Source organism: Podarcis melisellensis (genome assembly GCF_964234715.1).
Source record: "Podarcis melisellensis genome assembly, chromosome: 2".
Classification (NCBI taxonomy): Eukaryota; Metazoa; Chordata; class Lepidosauria; order Squamata; family Lacertidae; genus Podarcis; species Podarcis melisellensis.
In genome coordinates, this window is record NC_138529.1 from 27,670,252 (window position 1) to 27,697,431 (window position 27,180).

Below are 27,180 nucleotides of genomic sequence, written 5' to 3' on the forward strand. Positions count from 1 at the left end.
CTTTTTATCCTCACACAAAACCCTGTGAGAGGGATTAGGCGGAGAGGGTGACTTGCCCCAAGAGTACCCAGTAAAACTTTGCAGCAGAACAGAAACTTCCTTTTTAATATGCACACCGCCTTTCTACATTGTTACACGCAAGGCAGTTCACAAGCCATAGAAATGATAAAATATGCAACAAAGATCACACGTCCTATAAACAATCTGATCCAATGCAAATCATAACAAAAAATATGACTGTAAAAATAAGCGGCTTAATGCAATAGTCAATAATCTGTTTCAAATACAATATTGAACAATAATAGGAACCCTTAACATATCAGCAAATAATAATCAAACAGAAAATCACATCTCAAAAACCACAACAAATCATTACTGGACTGTAATCAATAAAAATAACAGCAAAGTCACAATGCATAAAACACCACAGATCATGTAAAAAAAAAAGATATACTGAGCAGCAAAGTCACATAGCTTATAAAATTACAAAATATAGCTGGCTCCTTGCTCCAGGTCCATTATGTAATCCAGAAGTACTTGGATCCCTAACTGCAAAAAAAAGCCCATCTGAGTTATGGAAAGAGCAGTGTGTAAACATCAAAATGAAGCCGCACCATAAAAGGTGGGCCAGGGTTCATGAACCCTGACAAAGCGTTGATCAGTTGGGGATGGAACACCAGGAAAGGGAGATAGACCAAGGTATAATAGAGTTATAAACAAAACCTGGTGAACTCTGAACTCTGTACCAAACATTTTACTCTTCTTTAGACTGCAATTGCCCCAAACCCAACCTTTTTCATGGTTGTTCATCACTATTCAAAGACACCGCCACCATTGCTGCTGCTTCAGTTGCCTTCTCCCCTCGGTCCCCTCTCCATTTCATTCCTCCTCAGGAGATCCCAGCCAATCAGGGACAATATACTCCAAGGGACAACATAATTATGTGCCTATATATTGTCACTAAGGGCTTCACTCTGTCTCTCAGCATTTCTTCCGCCAAATGAGAATGGTTTGCACGTCAAGGGGTGCTGGTGGGCTATGTCATGGATTCCTGGGGAGGGAGAAGTGACTGAACAGTGAGAGCTGCTACTTCCTGCCTTTTGCCATTCTGCAGAAATACTTTGACAGTGTCCGAGTCAGACACTTGCGGGATCTGTGGCGCTCATCTAACTGTGATCGCTACCTATTTAGTATCTACTTTTTTAAACACCCATTTCATTCCCCACCCCTTTCTGGACGGCTTTTTTTTCCAGCATACATAAGAGGATACAGTGGACCCTCTGGATACAAATTTAATTTGTTCCGAGGGTCCATGTGCACCCCGAAAAATCCACCGCAATAGAGCGCTTTGCGCATGCGGTGAAACCCGGAAAAATACTTCCTGGTTTGCCACTTTCACAACCCGAAGTTTACGTTACTCAAGAGTAACGTAACCCAAGGGTCTACTGTAGTTCTTATCGGCTCAACCCATCTGACCAGGCCCCAGCAAGAATAAATGAAAGCAGTTGCATGGGGGAAGGACATAGGAAGATTAAACACAGTTGGCAGCCCCCACCAGTATTTCTTTGACCCTGTCCTTTCCTACCAGGTAAATCTGACCTGCTGCACCCAAGTTCAAAAGCCCTGCCTGGAGATCACTTCCTGGGCCGCCGTGCCAGCCCTCTGCTGAGCTGGTCAGCTGTGGCTCAGAATAAGCGCAAGACCTCCAGCAAGAGCACAGCCATGCGGCAGAACCTCTTCCAGCTCAACGGCAGCAGCAAGAAGCTGCGGACCAAGGAGGTGCTTTTCCCTGTGCACAGTGTAGCTGCCCCCATTTTTGGCAACGGCTTTGGCTCAGACTCGTTCAGCCGCATTGCCAACTCCTACTCAGCTTTTGGAAGCGCCGGCCTGGTTCTGCCGTGCACCCAGAAGCTTTTGCGTGCCAAGAAGGCCGAGCGGTTGGATGTCGAGATGGGCAAGGGAGGGCGCCGGAAAATGGGCGGCGAGTACCTGGTCAAGCTGGACCACGAGGGCGTGACGTCGCCCAAGAACAAAAACTGCAAGGCCTTGCTGATGAACGACAAGGACTTTGGCTCGCTGCCCGGCCACGGCTATGCCCACCCGGCCTTGGGGATCAAGGAGAAGAAGAGCACATCGCTGCCCATGGGGCTGGCGCTGCGCAAGTACACGGGTCAAACGGAGTACGGTCTGCACTGCGACAGCGACTGTCACAGCTCCTACTCAGACATGGATGAAGATGAGGTGGACGACCTGAGAGGAAGTGTCCCCTCCCGCTTCCTGACACGTCTTTCCGTCTCGTCATCGTCCTCCGGATCGTCCACCTCCTCCAGCTCGGGCTCGGGCTCCACGTCCAGCCTCTGCTCATCCGACAATGACTCGTCCTATAGTTCCGACGACGAGGACTCGACCTTGCTTGTGCAGACCTGCCTGACGCACCCTGTCCCAGCCCTGCTGGCCCAGTCCGAAGCCCTACGCTCCAAGGGCAGCACCCTGCAGAGGTGCTTTGGCGCTGGGGCCAAGGGCAAGCTCAGGCGCAAGGAGGCCCTGAGCTTCTCCAAAGCCAAAGAGTTCTCCCGCCGGCAGAGGCTGCCCTCGGTGGAAAACCGGCCAAAGATCTCTGCTTTCCTGCCAGCACGCCAGCTCTGGAAGTGGTCTGGGAATCCCACTCAGGTATGGGAAATGGATGCCAGTCCATTGGAGCTTTTTAGAACATTGCTCATATATAAAATAAAATATTCTATGCCATATGGTGCGATTGTACTATAGTATGCAAATTAAGGAAAATGGTTTTGAATCTGCTTTGTCTGGTTGTTAAAACTGTATCAATGGGGTTTTGTTTTGGCAAGAGCTATTGTGACAGAGCTGGAAGGAAATGGTAGGAGGAAGCAGTTCATAAGTCTTTCTGTGCCTTTCAACAGGAGGATAGGCTAAACTTGGGAGGCTTCCTTCTCCGCTCTTCATGCTGCCTTCCTGTAACTGACCTGGCGGAAAGACCCAAGTTCCCTTTCTCTCTTTTTTTTTTTTTTTTTTTGGTGATAAAAGAACCATGAATTCCTGTTTTTACACTTCAGCCTCAGGTTAATCAATTAGGATGCTTGGGCTGCCCATTTCGGGCACACTTTGCTCAGAAGTACATCCAAGTGAACACTTAACCACATAGACAGGCTCAGAACTGGGCTGCAAAACAGGCTTTGGGACTTTCCTGAGCCCCACAGAGATTAGACTGGCGCTCGCTGCTGTGCATCGGCGGTCACCGAATCCTCCAGGTTGGCAAGGGATCACTGTCTTTACTAACTGGCATTCAGTTGTCCCAGATACTTCACACAGGAAATCTGCAATAGCAGCCAATTTTTTGTAAGCGCTTCTGCATTTGTGGGAACATGGCCGAGGTTTCATAGCGGCTAGCGGCCTCCTGCGAGTGGCTGGCGGGAGGCAGTTTTCTCCTGAGGCGTGGGCTGGGTCTGCATTTAAGCTCTGGTGGGTAGAGTGGGAACGAGCTGCTTCTCTTCCACGCACTCGGTTATCTTGCTCCCTGTGAGGCACCAGCCATGTTCTGTGTGTCTTGTCCCTAGGCTGCGTTCCATGTCAATATAGCCCTTCTGGGCACCCGTACCTCGCAGGACATAAAAACATGCCTGGCAACCCCATTTGGTTTTTTTTGTTGATTAGCCTCTCCCAGGGATTCTCGCTAAAGCCAAGCTTGCTTTTGATCCAGAGTGGGCCCCTCACTTACGCTCCGTTGCTACAGGCTGCGGAGGGCATCTTCTGCTGTTGACACGCAGGGCTTTGTTTCCGTGGCAACAGTCAGAATCCCGTAGGTGGCAGAACCCCACCAGGGCCTGTCGGAAGGCGGGGTGGTGGTGGGGACCCTATGCGAGACGCAGGCCCCTGTTTACTGTGCCTTAGCATGCTCTGCCCTTCCCTGCAGCGTCGTGGCATGAAGGGGAAAGCACGGAAATTGTTCTACAAGGCAATTGTACGGGGCAAGGAGACTCTGCGCATCGGTGACTGTGCTGTCTTCCTGTCAGCCGGGCGACCCCATCTGCCGTACATCGGCCGCATCGAGAGCATGTGGGAATCCTGGGGCAGCAACATGGTTGTCAAAGTAAAGTGGTTCTACCATCCTGAGGAGACCAAGCTGGGCAAGAGGCATAGCGATGGCAAGGTGAGAGGCCAGAAAGTGCCGGAAGCGAACTTTGGGAGCGAGAGTTAGGTGGGGGGAAGGAGAGTGAGGCAGGCACAGGGTGTGGCTGAACTAGTAGTACCTGGGATAGCTCAGTTGGTAAGAGCGTAAAAACTCTTGATCTCAGGGTTGTGGGTTCGACCCCTGTGTTGGGCAAAATATAGTTGCATTGCAGAGGGTTCTGGTTATATGACGCTCGTGGCCCCTGCCAACTCTACAGTTATACAAAGCAACACAAAGCATGCTCTGAACTAAAGTAAGGATGGGCTGCTGGTAGTTTGGGATCCAGTGGGAGATCACCTGCTATCCCATGTGCAGCCAGGAGTGGAGGGCCGGCAAGCTCTGGGGAAGCTGGTTGAACTTGCCCCATACCTTGGTTCTCAGATGGCTTAGGTGTTGAAGAAATTGGCTCCCGAACGCCACAAACCCAGAAGTGTTCCGGTTTGCGAACATTTTTCGGAAGCCAAACATCTGATGCGGCTTCTGCTTAAGTGCAGGAAGCTCCTGCAGCCAATCGGAAGCCGCACCTTGGTTTTCAAACAGTTTCAGGAGTTGAATGAACTACTGGAACGGATTACTGGAACGCTCGGGTTGTGCCGTGCGAGAGGCACGTTCACAACCCGCAGCACCGCGCCTGTGCACGTGCGGGTTGCAATTCGCTGCTTCTGTGCATGCACAGAAGCCAAAACCCGGAAGTAACCCGTTCCGGTACTTCCGCATTTTGGCACGTCCGTATCCCAAAAACACGCAACCTGAAGCATCTGTAACCCGAGGTATGACTGTATGTTCGAGAACCAAGGTAGCACTGTAATCTAATTGGCTAATGCTACCACACTGGGAGGGAGATTTCTGGAATGTGTGCACCCCAGCTTTCTATATCTCTTGTTGCTTTGAGCTGAAAAGTGATTGAATTCCCACAATGTCGGGTGCTTGCAGACTGGCAAACAACAATTCTTGCAGAGGACTTGGTCCTGGGGTCCGCGCATCGGCCCTTTTGTTTGCAAAAAACACAAGGCTGGGGTGCAATATTTTGACATGTGGCCTTCTTGCAGAACGCGCTGTACCAGTCGTGCCATGAGGACGAGAACGACGTCCAAACCATCTCGCACAAATGCCAGGTGGTAGAACGTGAACACTACGAGCAGCTGACACGCAGCAAGAAATACCAGGACCGTCAAGACCTCTACTACCTGGCAGGGAGCTACGACCCCACCACAGGCCGGCTTGTGACTGCAGACGGCGTGCCCATCTTATGCTGAGACTGCGGGATGGCAACCACTGCTCCAGGGCCGGAAAACGGCTGGCGGGGTGGGGGTGTGGATAGGAGGGCCAAGGGACAGTGGCAAGGGGGCCCGTCTCCTCTCACCATTTCCTGCCCGTTGGATGCAAGGCCCTGAAATATGCAAGGTTCCCGGCTTTGCCATGCCCCGGGGTTGCAGGCTGATCCCGGCTCCCCACACGGCTCTGTACAGATTTGAATCCAAGCCATACTTTCCCTAGTACCTCTGACTGTTTGCCGCAGGCCAAACACAAATCAGGTTACCGCTCTATTTATTTCGTGTGTAAATAGTGTATTTCTGACGGGAAGTTTTATGGAAAAAGAAGCAAACGAGACAAAAAAAAAAGAGGCAGGTTTTACGGGGGTGGGAGGGTAAGGGGGCTATTTGATGGGTTTTATTTTGTGTTCGATGCACTGTTTTCCCTCCAGCTTAGCTGGGGGCGCGGATGCCAGGCAAGCATGTAAATACAGAAGGGGGCACTTGAAGGCCGCGGCAGCGCAGGCCCCGAAAGGCCACGCTGACCTCACAAGACTGTGTATTATAGACTCCCCTCACCCGTCCCCTCCTACCCTTTTTTATTATTATTATTAATTATTATTATTATTATTGTTATTCTAATGATAATTATTCTGACAATGTCTGCGGATGTTAATATGCTCCTGTTAAAGAGAAGATTATATATATTATTATAAAATCAGGATCTAGTATTCTGGTCTCTGTATCTCGGGGTCGGGGATATTCCTAGCTTGGGTTTAGGTCCATAGCTTAGCTGTAAAGCAACACATGCCTTACAAGGAAAAGGTCCAATGTCCATTCCTTAGCATCTCCAGCTAAGGCTGGGGAAACTTCATCAGAAACCCTGGCTATCTGTTCTACATGCAGCTGCTGGGTGACCTTGGGCTAGTCACACTTCTTTGAAGTCTCTCAGCCCCACTCACCTCACAGAGAGTTTGTTGTGGGGGAGGAAGGGAAAGGAGAATGTTAGCCGCTTTGAGATTCCTTCAGGTAGTGATAAAGCGGGACATCAAATCCAAACTCTTCTTTATCAGTGTAGTCCAAACTGAGCTAGATAAACCAACGATCTTACTCGGTACTGTATAAGACAGCTTACCTGTGACTTCTTTGGACACTTGACCCTTTCACATAAGGTATAATTTCATTAAAGGAGCTTTGTGTGCAAGCCCCACTGCAATGAATGGATGAGACAGGCCCATCACATGCATCCACTCATGGGCAAATCTCATTCTTTTCAATGGGACTTGTACAACGGATGCAGGTACCTAATTTATTACAACGTTTAGCAGAAGCTGTCACTCTCATGGGAGCTGAATGTACTTTGGCTTATGCCTACCTGCACAGATCTATAGATATTATCGAGTTGACATGTTCCTGTTTGAGCAGTCCTTGCAACAGACACTTTGGGTTAGAGAACAAACGGCACTTGCGATATTTCAGTAATCTTACATGAAATTATAAAGGCAACATTCCGCCAGAAAATAATTAAGAGAGAACCCCTCCAACCAAAGTAGCTGGAGAGTATACTAGCAGATGAATTTTACACAGCCCGGAGAAAATAAATTTTATGGCTGCTGCTTATAATATGGGATAGGCTAGATATCCGGCTGCATCCCACCAGTTCTGTGACAGATGCTTGACAACTTTTTTTTTTTTTGCAGTCCAAGGAGAGATCCAAAAAAAGAGAGGTAAACTGAGCTCCTGCTAATGTAGCTATATCTATATTTTCAATGTGTTCTTTTCAGTGCAGTGAGTCACATGTCACGCATCGGGATCATGGGATAAGGAGGGTCAGGAGCCAGAGCTTTGTATAGATCTTCTGCTAGACTTAAGCTTCCAGTTATTCTGCAAACGATCCTGTGCAAGTTGTCTCCATAAGTGGAGGGCATAGAGCCTGCACCAAGTCCTACCTAGAGCTTTGGAAGAAGCTGTTCATGTGAAATAGATTTGCTGCTGCAGCCATGTCCTCCCTCCCAAGTTTTACTCATTTCTGGCTGGACAAGAGGCAACCAATAATCTCCAGAGCAAATCTGTATTTTAGAAGATCACATAATTTATGTGCTTTCTGGATCATCCTGGCGACTCAAGAACCTTCTCTATTCTCCATGGCATGCTTGCCACATTAGATGACAAGAGAAGAACTGAGGAAAAAATAGTTCAAACTGTAACTTTCTAGGCTTTTTTCCCCCAAGGGGGCAGATATTGGGCTCAGAAATATATGACCAACCCCAGTTCTAGACATTTGGGGGTTTATTTTTCCACATCAGGGTTTACAGACAGATTACCTAACTTGCCCATTGGTTTCAGGAAAGCCTTACCGCTGCTGTTTTACAGTAGGTGTGTAATCATTTTGGAATAAATGAAAAACGGAGCTAAATAGAGCTCTGTGGGTTGAATTCCATTACTGTATTACTAAAAGGCACAGAAGATCAAATCACTATTTCTGGGGGAGGGGGTGTCTCTAGTGACAGTGGCAGCAAAGCTCTCTTTTCTTTTTATGGCTGTCTATGGCCACCATCCATATATTTACTTACCATGCCCCAGAAACTGCAGTATCCCTTGACTTTGTGAGGAACCAATGGTTGCCATCTCAAAAAATAAAATAAAAAATAAAAATAGTGGCATGAGTCACTTTTAACCCTCCAACACACCAGAATAATGCAACATCTGGGGCATGGTGAGAAAATAAAATGGCTACCTGTAGAAGCTCTGCTAAGATAAGCACAGCTCAGGAAAGTTACCAAGTCCAAGAGAATGCCTGCATGGTTAATGAGCAGAGTTAAGGAAGCTATTGAAGATATAAGAAGGGGTCCTTCAGAAAACTGAAGTCTTGCCCAAATGAAAACAAAATTGGGCCTATGAAATGCAAGTGACAGGAATTAAGAAAATGAATTTGAGGGGCCTGTCACTAAAAACTTTAAAAGTATCAATTTAAGGAATATTTACAATATAATTCATGGGTAGGGAGGCAAGCTGGACCATTGAATGACAAGGAAGCGAAAGGTGTATGCTAAAGGAGAGAACACAGATTGCATAACAGGTGAGTGAATTCCTTGCTTTCCTACCTGAATTCCTACCTTAGTTCTTCAAACTTCCAGAAATTGTAAATTCAGGCATGGATATCTGCCCTGTGTATCTCACAGTAAAGATGAACAGTGGTGAGAAGAGATGAAGTTCCAGGCTTATTTACAAATTAAACATTTTAACAAATCACCAGTTCCAGATGGTATTCCATCAAGAGTTCTTAAAACGTGAAAGTGATGATCTTCTAACAAAAAATACCTAGCTTGTCTCCAGGAACAGCATTCATATCTGAATACTGGAAAGTGGCCAAAATAACATCCATTTTTAAAAGGATCCAGGGGGATCCAGAAAATTACAGGCCTGTTAGCTTAATGTCTGTTCTGGGTAAATTGATGGAAAGCATTATTAAAGATAAAATTATCAAGCATACTAAAGAACGAGTATTTCTGAAAGAAAAACCAACATGGCTTCTGCAAAGGTAAGTCCTGTCTTACTGAAGTTTTGGACTTGTTCTTTGAGAGTTTCAATAAGCATGTGGACAGGGGTGACCCAATACACATTATGTACTTGAACATTTGATAAATGTTCCTCATTGAAAACATCTCTGAATAAACTTATTGGTCCTGGGATAATAAGACAGGTCCTCTTATGGATTGGTAAACTAAAGAACAGAAGTAGACAGTCGCAAAAATTGAGAGAGATAGAAAGTAGGGTCTCAAAGATCTGTATCAAGACTTATTTTTAACTCGTTCATAAACGATCTGGAAACAAGTGTGCCAAGTTTGGTGATGGACTTCCAGATTATTCAGGGTGCAAAAACAAAAAGGGGTCACGAGGGAGCTCCTAAATGATATCTCCAAACAGGACGAGTAAGTTTTAAAATGGTAAATGTGGTTCAATATAATGTAAAGTGTAAGGTGATGCACATTGGGACGGAATATCCAACTTCTCATGGGAACTGATGGGCGTTTGAACTGGCGGTGGCTGACCTGGAAAGAAAACTGGAAAACCGCCCGTAATCGTAATGAATTTGTACAAGCCTCTGGTGTGTACGGTTCTGTTTGTTGCCTATCCAAAGGAGTACTGGAGCTGGAAAAGGTACAGGAAAGAACAACCAAAATGATGGAGAGGGTTGGAGCAACTTCTCTTCAAGAAAAGGCTGCAATGTTTGGAGAAACGTTGACAGCTATGTACTATAAGAAGTGATGGCCTGCAACTTGGGACACCTTTAAAATGAGTTAGGCAAATTCATGGAGTATAAGGTTATTTATCAGTGGCTCACAGTCGTGATGACTATATATATGACCTGCAGGATCAGAGGCAATATGCTGGGCAGTACAAGAGGGCAAGTGCGATTCCAGTCGCATCCTGCTTGTGAGTCCCTCTGATGGGCCACTGGGAACAGTGCTGAGCCACACGGTCCTCTGGTCTGAGCCAGCTGGGCTGCCATTATCTTTTGAAGCATCCACTGTGGGCAATGGCCAAAAATAACTATTGAAAAAGAGGGAGAGCCAGGGAGACAAACGCAGCAAAACGAATGGCAAAAGTTCTCCCGTCCCTTTTGTGCAAAAGGGACATGGCCTCTGTCTCCACTATATAACAAACTCCACAGAAATAAGGCTTAACTTCTCATCCGCATGCCTAAAGACACTTGAGCATTGGACCAAAATAGATGGGATGTGGAAAATCCATGATGGGATCCTGATTTAAATCAACAACAACAACAACTTTAAAACTGCTCTGCTAACAGAATCTGAGCACCCAGCAGCTTGTGCGCTGAAGGAGATGGCGTTTTAATTTTTTACTCCACCCTCACTTCCCTGATCTAAATTCCTCCACCACCAGGTTGACATTAACTTTGTGTAGGAAGGATGAGTGGGTGTGAATCGCAGATACAGTACAGTTTGAGATAAGCACATTAGATGAGGAAAAGAGCTCGAGGGGAGGGTTAAACACACACAGTGCATTGATGCTCTGATCAAAACTTCAGATCCCTGCATCTGCTTTGAAATGTAAAAACAATTAAAGCAACCTGATCACAAGTTTTCTGTGCCCTGTTTGGTTCCAGACTGATCCAACCGCCCTTGGGAAGAACTTTATTCCTGGCTCCCCTGAACTCTCCATGTAGTAGAATTGCCCTGTTCAGTAATTCTGTTTACTGTACAGTACTCCTCCGAATTTCTGCTTGCTATACACCTGTTAACAAAGTGCAGGAGACCCAGGAAAAAGGAGGGCAGAGCTGAACCCTCTTCTCTCTTGTAGGTGCTGTATGGCCACGCTTCAGGTACAGCATTCACTTTCACGTTCCTGCTGATGCTAGAAAAACTCCCTCACAGTCAAGGCAATGGATGATTAAGGCTGCAGTGATTAAGGTTTCAGTCCTAGGACACCTGTAAGTCCCATTAAATACGGTGGTGCATATACTTCTCAGTAAACTGGCACAGGGTGCAGCAGAAAGAGGAGGAGACCAGCTGCCTGACTGATTTTGGCAGTGCCCCAAGTAGGGCTTGAACAGCTGTGCGATAAGCAAAGATTCGGGAGAGAAAAGCAGAATTTTTGTTCAACAATATTTTTTTGCATTATTATTTATCCTTTTTTAAAAAGGTATTTAAAACAGTTTGCAGGGAAATTAATTTTTTTTAAAAAAATGATTAAAAATAATGCACAACACTAAAATAGCAGCATTTATAAATCAAACGAGTTGAAAACAGCCAAGCTTAAAACTCCTAAAAGCGCGATATTATTTGAAAATTAAAAGTCTGCAGAATTGTTGGGGTTTTAAAAAGTGTTCAATGGCTAAAAATGACTAAAAGGAAAAATAATGGGAAGCTTGCAGAGCTCCATAGGGAAGACATTCCATAACTTTGGGGCTGGCAACAAAAAGGCCCTGCCTCCTGAAATCCTCTATCAGATGTATTGCAATGACCGTATGGAAAACATGTCATCTGATGCTGACCTCAATGCCCGGTCAGGTTCATATAATACGGGGGGGTGGGGAACCTTAGGCCTCGAGAGCAAATGCAGCTGTCCAGGCCTCTCCACTGACCCCTCAGGATTTTCCCCAGGCTACATCCCTTGCTTCACACCATCATCAACTGCTTTTGCCTGGCTGGGATGTATTCTTGAACAATTGCTTGCTTAGTTGGAAGATGAAGAGATAAAGGAGGACTTGGGCACTGTAGTGGGTTGATTAATGTCAATCTAAGTTTGCCAGACTGCATTTTAGCTTTAAAACTAACCAACATACTTAAGTCTAATTAATGCACAAAGGGGTTAATAACAGAGCAAGCTGTCCTGCCAGACCTAGCAAGGTCACTTCCTCTTACCTTGGGAGGAAATGGGTAAGCAAGCCTATTGCTCAACCTCCTGTCAACCTGATAAGCTCAGCATATAAAGAGGCTTGAGCTGGTTGCTCCAGTTCAGATTGCATGGCTCTCACAAGCCACTTTTGAGTTCCCATACCAGTAATTTAGGAACTTTCACCACTGTAACTAAGCCAGGTTTTACTGCTTATGCAACCTTTTCTGAATGCTGTATGGAAAAACGTGAACCTTGGGAGAATTTGTAAGTAAACCATTTTTAACTTCGCAAACATGGTCTTTTTCTATGCTAGGGGAAGAGGGAAGTTTTGGAATTCACAGGGGCATATTTTAAAGTCCAACCACCTATATTTACATGCTTAACTTTGCTGCATGTTTTGTGATTTTAAATCTCCGCTAGGGTTCTCTCACTAAAGGGTACTTGCCCCAAACTTGAAACTTGGCATCCAGGAATTCTCCTTTCTATATACAATTTTTTTCCTTGAACCAACAAACCAGAAAAATGCAGTTCTTCCATCTCTTCCTTCCTTGTTCCTTTGGTCTTCACACTTAGTCCACCTTTTCTGTGGCACTCTTGCTTGTTTATGGTAGCAGGCAGGCAGGAAGATGCCCAAAAGGATCAGAGGAGGAACAGCCTAGAGAAGCTGCGCCTACAACTTAACTGAAGCTAAAGGATGAAATCTCAAAGTTTCCGCCAGTGCCACACTTCTGGGACTCCTCCGTTTCACTGACACATAAAGGCAGCCACAACACACACAGGTACAATGTCCCTCTCAGTCAACTTGATCCGGCAGAAGCATTGCCACATTTTGTGTACAATAGGGCTTTATTGCATTTAACAGCTGTATGAAAAACACCCAAGAAAGGGGTGGGCGGGTCACAGGAGCAGAAGCCCCACTGCTGTTGCTTCCTGTGGTGGCCATTTTTCTCTTGCAGGTGGGAGAGAGAGGAGGGCTTTTTGTACCCTCCCAGTATTGGCCAACCCTGGGAGATGAGGCTCCTTTTTCCTTGCAGATTTGGGCAAGTGGGTACACTTCTCAGCAGGTTCAAGCTACACAATACGCTCCGTGATCAAGACAAATGACACCTCCTGCCAGTGCTTGGAGGCCACAGAATAATGGCAGTCACAAGCCACTCTGATCAATAAAGTACATTTCATCAGGTTGGTGGCAATTAGTTTTTAATATTGCAAAGCAATCAGGAATGAGGCAGGCTTAATTATTCATGCAAGAAACACTGGCCCCTGCCCCTAATAAGGCAAAAGGAGCTTGACACCAAGGACTTTGTCTGTTGTCCCCCACAGTCCCTGGCTGGCTTGGGAGATGCCAACCTAGGCTATTCTGCAGTAGAGTATACAGTATTACATTTGACCAAGGGCTCCTCCAGACAGCCTGTTTATTGAGCATGTATCCTGGTTTGATTATGCGGAGGTTAGACTATGCCCAGTCTTTATTGAGCATTCTGATCTGTTTGCAGGAATGTTATAAAACAATGAGCATTCATCTTTCAGGCTGCTTATATGTCTGGCTGCTGACTGTTTATTCAGCCCACACTTTTTAAAGTGTGTGTCTCTGCACTTTCCCTAACTCTAAAACATATTGGTGTGGGGTTTTGTTTTGTTTTTTGGTCTTTTTAAGTTTGTTGTGCCAGGCCTACAAAGCACTGCATTCCTCTTCAATTGAGTAAACCTAAATTCTGTGGATGTGCATGAATCTTTCCAACAAAATAGTGGTCCTCTGAAGGCACATTTTGTGTGATCACACCTAGAAAGTGGGCCCATTTAACAATTCATTCTTACAGAGGCAGTTTCCACCCGTCAGAATTACAAAGGTACGGCTGCAGATAGCCAGGAGGGCTGTGTATACAACCTACAACTGCACCAAGCAGGTCACAACATTCAGCGTTCTAAGAATCTCTGCTTTCCTTGCGGGAGGTGGATGGAAAGGAAGGGGGGGTTTGCCCACAAACTTTGAAAGTATGTGGGAAATACCTGGAGAAATCTCCCGGTATGGAGGTGGGAACAGGGAGGGGGAGCAGTACTTGCAGTGATTGGAAGCTGCAGCTTCAGTACCTACCATGTTTCTTCTCCCTTCAAAACTACACAGCATAATCACCTATTTGCTAATTAGAATTGCTAACAGTTTTACTAGCTCCTGCGCCTTGAACAGCAGCTTGATCCACAGACACTAGCAGATTATAGTGCCCCTCTGTGAAAATCTTCTGCTCCTCACTTCAGTAGATCAAGCGGCTATTAAAGGCACACAAAGCAGATTAGGCCCCCTTTTTTCTTCTTTTTTACTATCATCTGGTAACCATGGGAAAAATGGAAACAAACACATACAGGTTAGAACTCGCCCCCCCCCCCGGCATACAAATGGGGTAACCAAGGACCAGAAATGTTAATATTTGTTCTTAAGAAGCTCAGGTACAGCCTAGACCAGGCATGGCCAAATTTGGCCATCCAGCTGTTTTGGGACTTCCATTCCCATCATCCCTGACCACTGGTCCTGTTATCTAGGGATGATGGGAGTTGTAGTCCCAAAACAGCTGGAGACCCAAGTTTGGCCATGCCTGGACCTAGACAAATTCTGTATTTTCAACCAGTGGGCAACCTGAGGCTCAGGCCCCAAATATGTGACCCACACACCCCTCCTCCAGACTACTCTGTCCACTCCTATAGACACAGTCATAGTCATCCCTTGTGACATAGTCACTACACGAGGGTTACCAGACGTTCCCAGGGACAGTTCCTGGATTTGCAAATCTTTCCCCGGACAGATTCCGTCCTCAGAATGTCCCCAGATTTGCAAATCTGTCCCTGGGAAATGTGGCAGTGGCAGCCTCAGCAGCCCGGAACCAGTCTGGTAGCGCAGTTGGCTCTGGCTGGCTTCAGGAGTTGCTCACTGCCGTGGCGCCTGCCATTTTTATTTGCCGGAAGTCCCCATATGATGTGTCATGTGCGATCTCCTGCCCCCTTCCCCCTTTGTTTTGACTGATCGGGGAAGGCTTGGGAGTCGTGGGCGAGCGACCATTGCCCAGTTTTTTAAAAACTCTGTGCATTTATGTTTCATGGGGTTCGAAAGAAGGACTTTGCACCTTTATACAATATGCATGTATGCTTGGGCCCAGGGTCTTTTGCCTCACCATCTCCACTACTGACTCCCTGTTGCTACTCAGCTTAAAAAAAAAAAAAAGTGTCCCCGGAATCATTGAAAAAATCTGGTAACCATACACTACACATTCTCACATGCTTTTGCCTTGCTGAAATGTATTCTTGAAATGTGGTCCTCCTACCTTTGGCTCGCTTGGTTGAGCAATGAAGAGATGCACACACCTCAGAAACCTCTTTCTTTTGCAGGGCCTACGGCACAAAGTTTGCTCTCTTTGTCTCTGGCCCTGGTAGATGGGCCCCAGGTAGGTCGTTCATGAAGGAATTTGGCCCTCGGTCTTAAAAAAAAATGGCCCATGCTTTCTGAGAGAAGTTCAGCTCTTTGGAGAAAACCAAGAAGAGTGAAAGAACCCAAGAAGATTGCTCCAGCTGTGACTACCATCTCAATCTGCAAAGCCATTCATTCCAGCTGCTATAATTACACAACTTTGCCACTAATAGAAATGCCATCCCTGTGCTCTCCCAGAGAGGAAAAGCACCTCACTTTGGGCTTGTTGCTTCAGTTCAGCTCATTTCCTCTCCATCCTCATGCTCTACTTACTTGTTGGTCCAAGAGTAATAGAGAAACCTCAGTGTGTTGCTCAAAACAAAAAGGAACTGAAGTATCTGGAAAGCGGGTCGGGGTAACTAGGGAAGGGAAGTATATTTTAAGTGCACCCTGGGTAGCAGGTTTAAAACCAATTAACCCTCTAATTTTCAGAGAGTGGTGATTGCCTTTTTCCTGGCCTTCAGCACCTGCAAAATAGGCAGTCAAACAGGTGAATGAAGAAGAAAGGCTTCTCCACTCATTTTATTTGTCTTCTAGCTGCTGAAGGCACAAAGCCTTGCTAGGAAGCCACAACAGAGGTGTCAACTGTATTTATTCTGAATCTGTGTCATGATGCTGCTCTGGCAGAGTTGCCAGATTCAGACTCTGGGTGGGTTCCTGTTCCCTTAAGAGTCTCATAAAACAGATAGTGCTGCAGTAATGGGCGCTGCTGTGTGTGTAATAGTAAGGCCCATACCAGGTGAATTTTTAAAGCACATTTTAAAGCTTTCTCAAGGTCTGGGCTTGACAACTCCATGCACTTACAGTTTAAGAAGCCCATTAGCTCCAACAGAGGGAATTTTAATTGATCATCTGCGCTGCTTATCAGCAAGCAATCCCTTTTGCAAGTAGCCCTTTAAATCCAGTTCAAAAGGGGAAAGTGTGAATTGGCCCTGGTAGTCAATTCTGTTAATCCGATTTGTTGGGAATGGAGGAGGAAGGAAGGAAAGCTGGGAGGTCCTACTTGCTGCTGATGGGCAAATCAATATATGTTGTCGTGGGGACAGAAGCAATGAAAGCTTTCCCAGGCACTGTTTGCAAGAACTATAGCAGGGTATTGTACGAAATTTCAGCTCAAGACTATGTCCCAACATATTAAAATGTTCCAAACTCCAGAATGTCACCAGGTTTCGCCTTGTCATTAAGGACAACTATAAGCATTAAGCAGCAACTAGAACAATTGCATGGTCACCAGTACTATGGTTGTGGTGTCCCTCAGCTATGTGAAAGAAACACTTGATTGTACATGTGTATTTAATAATCCATGTTCACACATATTTGAATGCTAGTAACTCTGATTGGGTCATAGTTTCCAGACATGTGTGTGAAAGTAAGGTAAAGGACCCATGGACAGTTAAGTCCAGTCAAAGGCGACTATGAGGTTGTGGTGCACACCTCGCTTTCAGGCCGAGGGAGTCGGTGCTTGTCCACAGACAGCTTTCCAGGTAATACGGCCAGCATGACTAAACTGCTTCTGGCACAACAGGACACTGGGACGGAAACCAGAGTGCATGGAAATGCCGTTTACCTTCCCGCTGCAGAGGTATCTATTTATATACTTGCACTGGCATGCTTTTGAACTGCTAGGTTGGCAGGAGCAGGGACAGAGCAATGGGAGCTCAGTCTTTCACAGGGATTCAAACTGCTGACCTTCTGGTTGCAAAGCCCAAGAGGCTCAGTGGTTTAGACCACAGCACCACCCGCGTATTGTAGTTTATGTATGAAAGTACATAAACTACAATACTATGGAAAACACTAGTGCAACACACTTTACTTGTACGAGTCATCGTTGTTGTCACGTAACAAAACTATTGCAAATCCACTAGGATTTTAAAGAATATAGAAGAAGGCAAGCAATTTTGGGAGGGGAGAGAATCATGTAACTTAAAATATATTATAGGTTGGTCAAAGGATTTATATCTTTTTGTCATCAAATGAGGGTGGTCTCTCCTCTCTCCGGTGTGTTGTAAGTTTGGAACTATAAGAGAGGGTGTACTCACAAGTATGCAAAAAAGAATCCAGGACCTGCTGATCTTGAGATGCAAGAATTTGAGTGGCACCTGGAGGGAATTAGGCAGAAATGGCCCACCTCCTTGCAGACCTTTTGTAGAGCAAATTCTTGTGGTTAGCCAGCGCAATTGCTGCAAATTATACAAGCGGCATGGAGTTTGTTCCAGTGGGAGTGTGCAGTTGGCTCATGCAGAGCTAATCTGACACAGTGTGACTGTGTGTGTGTGTGTACATGAGCATACAAACCTTTCGTCTGGATTTTTCTCATGGCCTGGGGGAGAAAAGAAAGCAGAGAAACTAGTTTTGGGGAGTCCTGGCTGAGACGCACTATCTCCTTTGTTGGCACAAACAAAATACTTCTGTGCATTCTGGGGCTGTCCATTTGCCGCTGAGCGGAAGGCACAGTTAAAGTAGAATGTAGGGACGTTTAAGAAGCGCTGAGCATAAGGTGGGGAGGCTCGTCCATGTGGATTTGATCTGAAAGGGTGGATGCAGTGAGAGCCCAGGTGAAAAGCATTATTGCTTATGAACGTGTTTTACAGTAGCAGCCAAATTTAGAAGCTTGAATGGGTCAGGCACAGAAACAGAAAGAGAGAGAGCCTGTCGCCCTCCAGATGTTGTGGGATTCCTTCAAGCATGGCCAACGGTCAGGGATGATGGGAGTTGTAGTACAGCAGCATCTGGAGAGCCGCAGTTTACCCATTCATGCCGCACTACAAAGTGACACTTGCCTGTTATTAAAATCTGTCGAAGAGCAAAGTAGTGGTGTGAGTTACAATAAGTTAGGCTGTATGGTGCCCGCTGGGTCCCTTCTAATTCCTGGACCCGGCAAAGGTTAAAATCTAACTGAGGATCCCATTGTTGAATTAGCTAGGCAAGGGCCACAATGGCCCCTAAGTACAGGAAAGGAAGTTGCTCTGTGGCAAAAGGGCAAATAGGTGGGCTCCCTCCATCACCCGGCTGGTAGTGAAGAGGACAACAGCGAGAGAGGATGTGTGTGAGCTGGGCTGGAAGCAGGTGGATGCCCTGAGAGCGACAGCCATGCTTTATTTCTGTCGAAATCCAAGGCTGTGGCTATGGGAAAAGCGAGCCCTCCACTGTAGGTTCAGGTTGTACATGTGCGTAAATGAACCATGTATCATAAAGATATCACAGCCTCCACTGCCCCTCATTCCAAGGAAACCAAACCCTGAGAATTGAGCCTGGAACCTCTGGCCTCTCACACTGCTCAGAGGCGAGTGTCATGGAACAGAATGAACGACGAAGGCTCCCTTCTCCTTGTGTCACCTCTCAGACAGAGTACAGTCATACCTCATGTTACATCCGCTTCAGGTTACGTCTTGCGGTGACCCAGAAGTACCGGAAAGGGTTACTTCCGGGTTTCACCGCCCGCACATGCACATGGGAAATTGAGTTTAGTAGGTTCACCCAGGCATGGGTGTTGCTAGGATTTTGGTTAGCGGGGGCAGGCCTTTTGTTGGTGGGGGGAGCAGACCTCAGTTAGCTATGTATTTTTATTGATTTTTATTGATGGGGGGGCAGCTGCCCCTCCCTGCCCCCCCGGCTACGGCCATGCACCCAGGTGTTCTGGGCTGCGCTCGAGCCCTTTAAGCCAGCACACCAAATGGAAATCACACATACAGAGCAAATCTTACATGCCTACTCGGAAGTAGGCCCAACTACATTCAGTGTGACTTGGTTCCTGGCATGGGCGTAGCCGGGATTTATGTTGGGCGGTAGGGCATGACTCCTACCTGTCATCATCCTCGGTCTGGCTCCGTCTAGCAGATTCAGAATGAAATGTCTCAACAGCAGTTGTTTCAAATTACTTTTTAGACCCCAAACACTCAGAAAAATCTGTCTGAATCTGTCTACTTTTAGTATTTTTATTTATTTACTTTGATGGGGAGGAGAGAACTGGCCCCCAGCCCGGCTATGCCCATGGTCCCAGGTAATGAGTATCGGACTGCAGCCTTAACAAAGTCAACATGAAAGTGTCCTTTAACTCACAGCTCCCACTACTGTAGCTGCAGCTGCTTCCCTGCAGTGTTAGTGCTGCCATGGGACCTGCCCATGGGTAGAGACTTGAGGATAACAGCTTCCATTTAAAAAAAAAATGAGCAATAAATGCAAGCCCCTATGTGCGGCCGTGCCCCCAAATGAGCTGTCAGTTACATCTGAAATTAACATTAGGAGGCTGGTGTCCTTGGCTTTTGGGCTAGGCCCTAGGGGACGCGGGGGACGCTGTGGGTTAAACCACAGAGCCTAGGACTTGCTGATCAGAAGGTCGGTGGTTCAAATCCCCACGACAGGGTGAGCGCCCGTTGCTCGGTCCCTGCTCCTGCCAAGCTAGCAGTTCGAAAGTACATAAAAGTGCAAGTAGATAAATAGGTACCGCTCCGGTGGGAAGGTAAATGGCGTTTCCATGTGCTGCTCTGGTTCACCAGAAGCGGCTTAGTCATGCTGGCCAAGTGACCCGGAAGCTGTACGCCGGCTCCCTCAGCCAATAAAGTGAGATGAGCGCCGCAACCCCAGAGTCGGCCACACCTGACCTAATGGTCAGGGGTCCCCTAGGGGTTGGAATATGCCATGATGTGGCAGGCGGAAGGTATTCCTCTTCAGGAGAGCGGGGGTAAAAGTTGTGAGGAAACTAGAGGTTTTCTGAATTTCCACAACAGTGTGAGCTTAATTAGATAACTACCTGCAGCAGCAGTGCTTGGACAAAGTGTGCCCATGATGTCTATCCAAACTGTTTCTGAGTGATTATTGTCCCACAGCAAGACACAGCCAAAACGCTTCGCAAGATGAGACCAGAACATGGATTAAGAGCAACAACTTTGGGCTGCTGTACGCGGCTACTACAAATCCAACCACAGAATCCCCCAGCAGAGGAATAAGGATGAAAAAAGAGGTATTTGCCAAAACAAAAACAAAGAAAACTTACCTTCATGTTCTTCCACAGTCACTCCAGGAACCAGAGACAATAACTTTCTAGAAAGAAAGAAAGATCTGTTAAGTATCTTCCCTGCTGACTTGTTTGAAAAAGAGCAAGTCTATAGCCCCTCATGATTCCTTCCTCTTCCTATGAGGGAAAAAAATGCATCCTTGTTTAAAAGGACAAGATATGCAGGATGTTTTTCCTTTGTGATGTGGATTTTTCATTGTTCGTGCAAAGATTGCCCTCCTGTGCAGCAGAAGCTGGGATTCTGCATCTACCTCACCTGCCTCACCTTGGGCTGGCCGCAACTCCACAGATGCTGAACTACCTGTGAGGAAGCTCTGCCAATCCCTAGATAGAGCAGGAGATAAACTAGCTCTCCTCTGGGATGCCTGGAAACCAACAGACCCAAACACAGTCTTAAGACATGCACCCAGTAACAGGCACCATGACACTTCATATGGCAGCACAATGTACATACATTTGCATCAGTAACACACAGGTTTCCTAGCATGTGCATGTTTCTTTGGCCCATAGGTATAGCCACTGCCCTCAAGCAACACTTTGTCTGAAGTCTGTACCAAAACAGCACTTGTATGCACCATAATGACAATAATGCCTTGGTGAGATCTTTTTTTTATCCCTGACTTTGCATCCCCCAGTTCTGGCAACTGGACAAGAGCATAAAATTCTGGAGAGGGCAGTAAAAATTCTGGCTGGTGACAATCCTCCTAGTATCTGTGTCAGCAATTGGACTACTGCAGGGACCCAATTCCAGCTCTCAAGCCAGCAACAATACGTGCGTGATTGATCCTCAAAGCTGTAGTCGCAGTGCAGTGGCTCATTGGATAGGACCATTTAAAAGGGGGGGGGGAGCACTTGAATGTGTGCATTAGTGAAGAAGTGAGCAATGTCCTTGTTGCTTTTGCATTAGTGAAGAAGTGAGCAATGTCCTTGTTGCTTTTTCTTGCCTGTCCTTGAATGACTGTTATGTTCATGTTGTTTGCAGAACAGGTGCACTTAGGTGCAAATACAAGCAGAAACACTGGGGGATATCCTTGGAGATTTTTCATGCCATTTGTTCTTCCAGGTAGGCCTACATGTGGGGCAGGCAGGCAGGTTAACTTGTACAGCTTGGAAGTCCTCTTAGATCCCGGCATGTAGTCCTGATGGACAAATCAAAGGTGTGGATGACAACTCTGGGAGGAGCGGCAGGTGTTAGGAGGAGAGAATAGCTGCACCAACCTGGCTCATAACCTAAAAAGCTACCCTGAAAGTCCAGCATCCATAAAACTGAGTGAGAATCTGTCAACACACTACCTGGAGCAGATCAAGCGGGCACATTTCCGTGTCCACCACATTTTAGGAGCATAGGAAAGTTATTTTTGTGTCCAGCCTCAGTATTTCATTTTCTGGCAGGCAACCTTTCTCCAGGATTCATGACAGATGAGTGCTTCCCATCACCTGATCTCTGATCTTTTTAACTGGAGACACTAGATAACCGGACCTTTTGGATTCAAAGCAAGTACGCTACCATAGAAAAAGGTTGAAGAATACCTGGACCAATGGTCTGCCTTGGAACAAGGTAGTTTCCCTATGTCCCTAGATAAAGTCCTTCCCATTTTCTTGAATATTCAGATACATGGGCAAATCAAAAGCCGTGTCTCCTCTGCAACACCTCAGAAGCACAGCTCAGAAGCACAGCAGAATGCAACCTCCTGAGAATATAATTTAATTTTTAAGCAAGTTGGAAGTCCTCATGACTGAGAAGACACGCTGATAACTGATCCAAAGCTCAGCAGGGGAAAGGTTTTCATCCCCAGTATAGTTCCTTCCCCTTCCCTATGTCTAATGACAGAAGTAATTATGAAACTTACACAAATGTGGTTTAAACTGGCCTAATTTGCAGAATTATAAAAGTGCCATTCTTGGCATAGAAGGTGGAGTACCTTACTGCATAATTCTTATTCTGCTTCTTAGAACAGAATACAAACGTCCTGCCCACATCTGTTACAAAAGGACATGAAGTGCAGTGCCACGCAGGCCAGATTCTGTAGCATCCTTTGCCATGCCAAACAATACTCAGGTATTGGGGGGGTGTAGAGGGGATGCGCTTATGAGACTCCTCATTACAAGGTGGCTTGAGCAGAGCTAAGAGCTCCCTGGCTCTTGCATGTGATTCTCCATCAGTTGGGACTCCAGGTTTAACCCTAACCATCAGGCCTGGGACAGAATCCATGGAATTTCATTTTAGCATATAATCTAATTGAGAAGTCCCAGGCTACAGCCCATCTGCGGTTTTATAAGGGCTGCTGGCGGTAAATTAGATCCATCCCCTTCTATTGGATGTGTTGTCATTTTTATGACTTTGGGGGTTATATAAATAGGAGAGTGGGGAGGGGAGGGGAAGCTCAGGCAGGCGGGCAGGCAAAGGACTAGTCCTGCAATTGCCAAACTCCCATCTCTCCCTTTTAGTGTTTGAAAATTCTGGCTAGTTTATAAAAATCTCACTCACTGTCAGTCTCTGGCGGAACACAATCCTTGTTGATGTGGAGAACAAGAGGCAACTTCAAACAGCTGTTGGCATGTGTCGGAAACAGATAAAGTGAAAAAAACAGAATGGAGTTCAGGGTGGGGTTCCGAGATCACAGGCCAAGCAGAGGAGGGAAAGAGGAATGTTTTAAATTATAGATAATTGTGTGCTGCATGTGCACGCTACACAGGCTTATGCATCTGCATATGAGTTCTAGCAAAGAGCCTGTATTAAACCTCTGCTCTAAATCCAGAGCACCTGCAGATATCTCCATTCACTTCAGTGGAGGAAGAAGCTTTCTTTGTGGAACTGCCCTCCCTTTTGAAGTGACCTGGGACGCCCTTGGTAGTGGAGGAGTTCTGGGGCAGCACTGCAACACACGGAGGCAGTCCCTGAGTTGGGGTATTTGTGCACTGGTGGGCAAATCACGCAGTCCTCCTATGCAACACATGTGAAGAACACAGTAAATGCAATAGCCCTCCCGTGCTTCCTTTCTTCACACGCAGGGTCCTAGATGTAGCCTGGCACGTGTGGCCAATCTGGAACATGCAAACATACTTTAGGCATGCTGTCACTGGAAAACCCATTAAATCAGCAACACACCAGATCAAGGAAGAGGCACACATGCGGACCATACTGTCAACGTAGTGGTGACAGCTATTGACAAAGCACTTGGACTAGATAGCAATACAAAATTCCTTAAGGCGGAACCCTCTTATAGTACGAAACTGGAAAAGGAAATAATTCTTGCTTTGTTTTCTTTGCATACTTGTCTCTGTGCAATTTCCCTTATCTCCACAAAATATGGTTATGCACACCCCATTGCCAAGTGCTAAGGGATTTCAGGGGTGGCAATGCATACCTCTGGTTTGATTTTGGGGGATGGGGGCAAAGGTCACTGGAGACATGTCTTTGTGACATACGGTTGTATTTACGCTTATACGTCAGATTGAGCAGAAGGCAGAAGGATTCACAGCATTAACACTATGGGGAAGCTCTACAGAGACTCATTAACCATTTTGCCCAAACCTGCAGGGAGTTTGGCCTCACCATCAGCTGGGTCAGGACGTCGCCAACACTCCACGCATCAGCATTGATGACCATATTCTTGAGCTGGTAGACAATTTTGTCTACCTGGGCTCTACCATAACCAGCAACTTCTTCACCAAATGCTGAGCTGGATATGGTATTGGCAAGGTAACTATGGCAATGGCTTGCCTCTCCAAAAGGGTATGGAAGAATGTGATGCTAACAACCAATACCAAGATGAAGGTCTACCAAGATTGTGTGTTGAGCACGCTACTTTATGGAAGTGAGTTGTAGGCAACTTGTACCCGCCAGGAGTGACATCTCAATGCCTTCCATATGTGCTGCATCAGGAAGATTTTGGGCATCACATGGTAGGACAGAGCCTCAAACAAAGATGTGCTCTCCCAAGCCCACATAGCCAGCAAGTTCACACTCCTAGATCAGTGACGACTACGCTGGCTTGGTCATGGCCACAGAAGGGAAAATGGCATGATCCCCAAGGATGTGCTCTGTGAGAGCTGGCTTCAGGCACCAGGCCCATTGCCAGACCAACTCTGCATTCCAAAGATGTCTGCAAACATGACATGAAGGCGGGCAACATTAACTCCGCCGTGTAGGAATCCCTTGCAGATGACAGCAGCGCCTGAACACACAGGTTGCATATCCACAGGAGCGACCAGAGAAACAATGACTGCAATGAGTGCAGAAAGAAGAAATGCCATGGTACACCTGCATGAGCGCAACTGGGCACCTTCATCTGCCCCAGTTGCAACAAAACATGTCTCTCTCCCATATCAATCTCTACAGCCACAGCAGGCACTGAAACTCTCCAGTGGTTTGACTTCAATCCCGAAGGCATTTCCCGAGACAGACTGATGCCAACGACAATCTTCATTTTACAAAGACTGAATCTATATTTGTTTTCAGCTGGCTTCTCTATCTCTGTACACACCCAGCTGCTTCTATAGGCTCAGGCTGCAATCGTATGCATGGTTGCTTAAAAGTAAATTAATTGAAATCAATTAGGCTTACTTTGAGGGTGGTCAGTTACACATTACCAAAAAAGAAATCTGTATCACCACAAAAGAAGACATCAATTTGGATATTTAAATTTCTATAATTAGAAATTTCTATTATATAATTTCAATATAATAGATTTTGCCATGGTGGGAAAGACACCAGATGTCTTGTGTGCCCATTTGGTCTGTTGACTAAGGACTGCTGATGCTCTCATTTTTACAGTTCCTTATAGGTAAATCAGACTTGGACTAGACAGCCTTCCCAAAGAGAGTGCTGTTCTCTGTAAAGTAGGACACACAGCTACCCTGCTTATTTCCAATAAAATATCTTTAGGACTGGTGTAGAGGGATGCATTCATGATCATTTTGGCTGAGGCCTATAATATAGTAATAATTTAATAATGACAACATTTCTTATATCCTGCCCATCTGACAAGATTGTCCCAGCCATATGGTGTCATCTGGTCAGAACCAGTAAATCTTTTGTAGAAGTTTACCAGAGTGTGAGACTTTGCCACAATGGTGTAACCTATGAAGCTCCTCCCCACCTGCATTCCCTGTGCCTTGTAGTGGCTTTGCCTTCTGTGCAATTGAAATCCTAGGATATGACAGAAGCACTCAATAATGGAGGCCTAATTCTGTGCCATTCCCAGAGCAGAGTTCCTCCTCTTCTAATCCAGAAGTGCCATAGGCACTTCCTGCCTGGGCCACATGTCCTGTCAGTGTCACAGATTGGCCACCTATATGTTAGAACATCTACTGTACATGTTGCCTTCTTGCTCCAGAGAATCATTAAATTCAAATCTGTCACAACAGAATGCCTGAGAGGTCCCTGGCCACACAAAGGTCGGAATTCTTAGCAGATGAGGGGGAGACAATATAAATCAGGGATAGGCAACATAAGGCCCGTGGGCTGAATGCGGCCCAATCACCTTCTCAATCCGGCCTGTGGACGATCCGGGAATCAGTGTGTTTTTACATGCGTAGAATGTGTCCTTTTATTTAAAATGCACCTCTGGGTTATTTGTGGGGCATAGGAATTCGTTTATTTATTTATTCTTCAAAATATAGTCAGACCCCGCACAAGGTCTGAGGGACGGTGGACTGGTCCACAGCTGAAAACGTTGCTGATCCCTGGTATAGATTCACCGCAAAGCCAGCTGAGAACCAGTGTTGCACAGTGGTTAGAGCAGGGTTAGACAACATACTGCTTCCGCCCCGACCTTATGGATTACAACTCCCATCATCCCTGATCATTGATCATAATGGTGGGAGTTGAAGTCCACTACATCTGCCGGGTTTAACATTGGCTACACCTGGCTACAGACTAGAATCTTGTGAGACCCAGGCTCAATCCCCATTCACCTATGAAGCTGAGGGAGGCCTCAGACCAGTCGCCATCTCTCTGTTCAACCTACTTCACACAATTGTTATGAGAATAAAATGGATGCAGGGAGAACTCTGTATGCTGCTCTAAATTCTCCGGAGGAAAGTTGGAATAATGTACTGTGGAAGCTGAAACCCTACCGTATCATCTCAAAGGGGCATTAAAGCACTGAATTTTAGGGTAGCCAGATTATTTGATTCCAGTTACTGTATTACAGTCCAGTTGAAAGTAAAAGATACCCCCCCATTTTTTCCATTTCCAGAAGGGAAGTTGTGTGTTAAGTCTGTTGCAGCAAAAACAAAAATGTGTTATGGCTGGCACCTTAAAGTCTAACAAATATATTGCAGCAAAAACTTTGTGCTGAAGTGGAGTGTAGTCTGCGAAGGCTTATGCCATCCTAAATTTGTCAGTGTTTAATGAACCACAAAGAGTCTTTGTTGCCCTAGATGCCACGGTTGCCTTACATTCTGCTACGGCATATTATTTGGACGGTGGTGACGTGAGGGCCTTACTGTAGATAGAAGTGACTTTTTCCCCTGGAAAGACAGAGCCTAGGAGTACCTTGGATGCTACAGCCTCAGTGACATCTCTTTGCAGGTATATAGGGGGCTGCCTGCAGCTACTTGTGATGAGGCCAAGGCGCTCTTCACATGCGCAGAGGTCTCTTCCTTGACGACGACGAAGGGTCTCGTGGCAAGTGCGTTACAGCGCAATAAGCCGCCTTGGCCTCGAGTCCATTTTATCAACTGCACGAGCTGCTGCTAATGCCAAGGTTGCAGGTTCGACCACTGCATATTCCTTCCTTGCAATGGGGTCGGACTAGATGACCCTCGGGGGTCCCTCCCACTTCTATAATCTCTCTCTCTCTCTCTCTCTCTCTCTCTCTCTCTCTATACTGTATATATGAGCGGCGTTGTTTTTTGTGTCGCTTGCACACGGCGACGTAGCAGCGCCGCATTGGTTCGC

The 27,180-nt window shown here is 46.3% G+C and overlaps 1 protein-coding gene and 1 long non-coding RNA gene across 10 annotated transcripts in view; one reads left to right on the forward strand and one right to left on the reverse strand.

Moving 5' to 3' along the window:
* BAHCC1 (BAH domain and coiled-coil containing 1) overlaps positions 1-6,160 on the forward strand; it is a 116,979-nt gene extending 110,819 nt beyond the window's left edge. For all 9 annotated transcript variants that reach the window (XM_081899480.1, XM_081899483.1, XM_081899482.1 and 6 more), the window contains 3 exons: positions 1,589-2,670; positions 3,929-4,165; positions 5,236-6,160. In XM_081899480.1, coding sequence (XP_081755606.1) covers positions 1,589-2,670; positions 3,929-4,165; positions 5,236-5,442 — 1,526 coding nt within the window. In that variant the 3' untranslated portion in view covers positions 5,443-6,160. The remainder of the gene's footprint in view (positions 1-1,588; positions 2,671-3,928; positions 4,166-5,235) is intronic.
* LOC309363585 lies at positions 78-27,096 on the reverse strand. Its single transcript, XR_014165438.1, has 3 exons — positions 26,727-27,096; positions 20,249-20,299; positions 78-545 (listed from the first exon to the last, which is right to left on the reverse strand). It is a non-coding gene; the product is annotated as an uncharacterized lncRNA (long non-coding RNA).
* Positions 27,097-27,180: the final 84 nt, after the last annotated feature.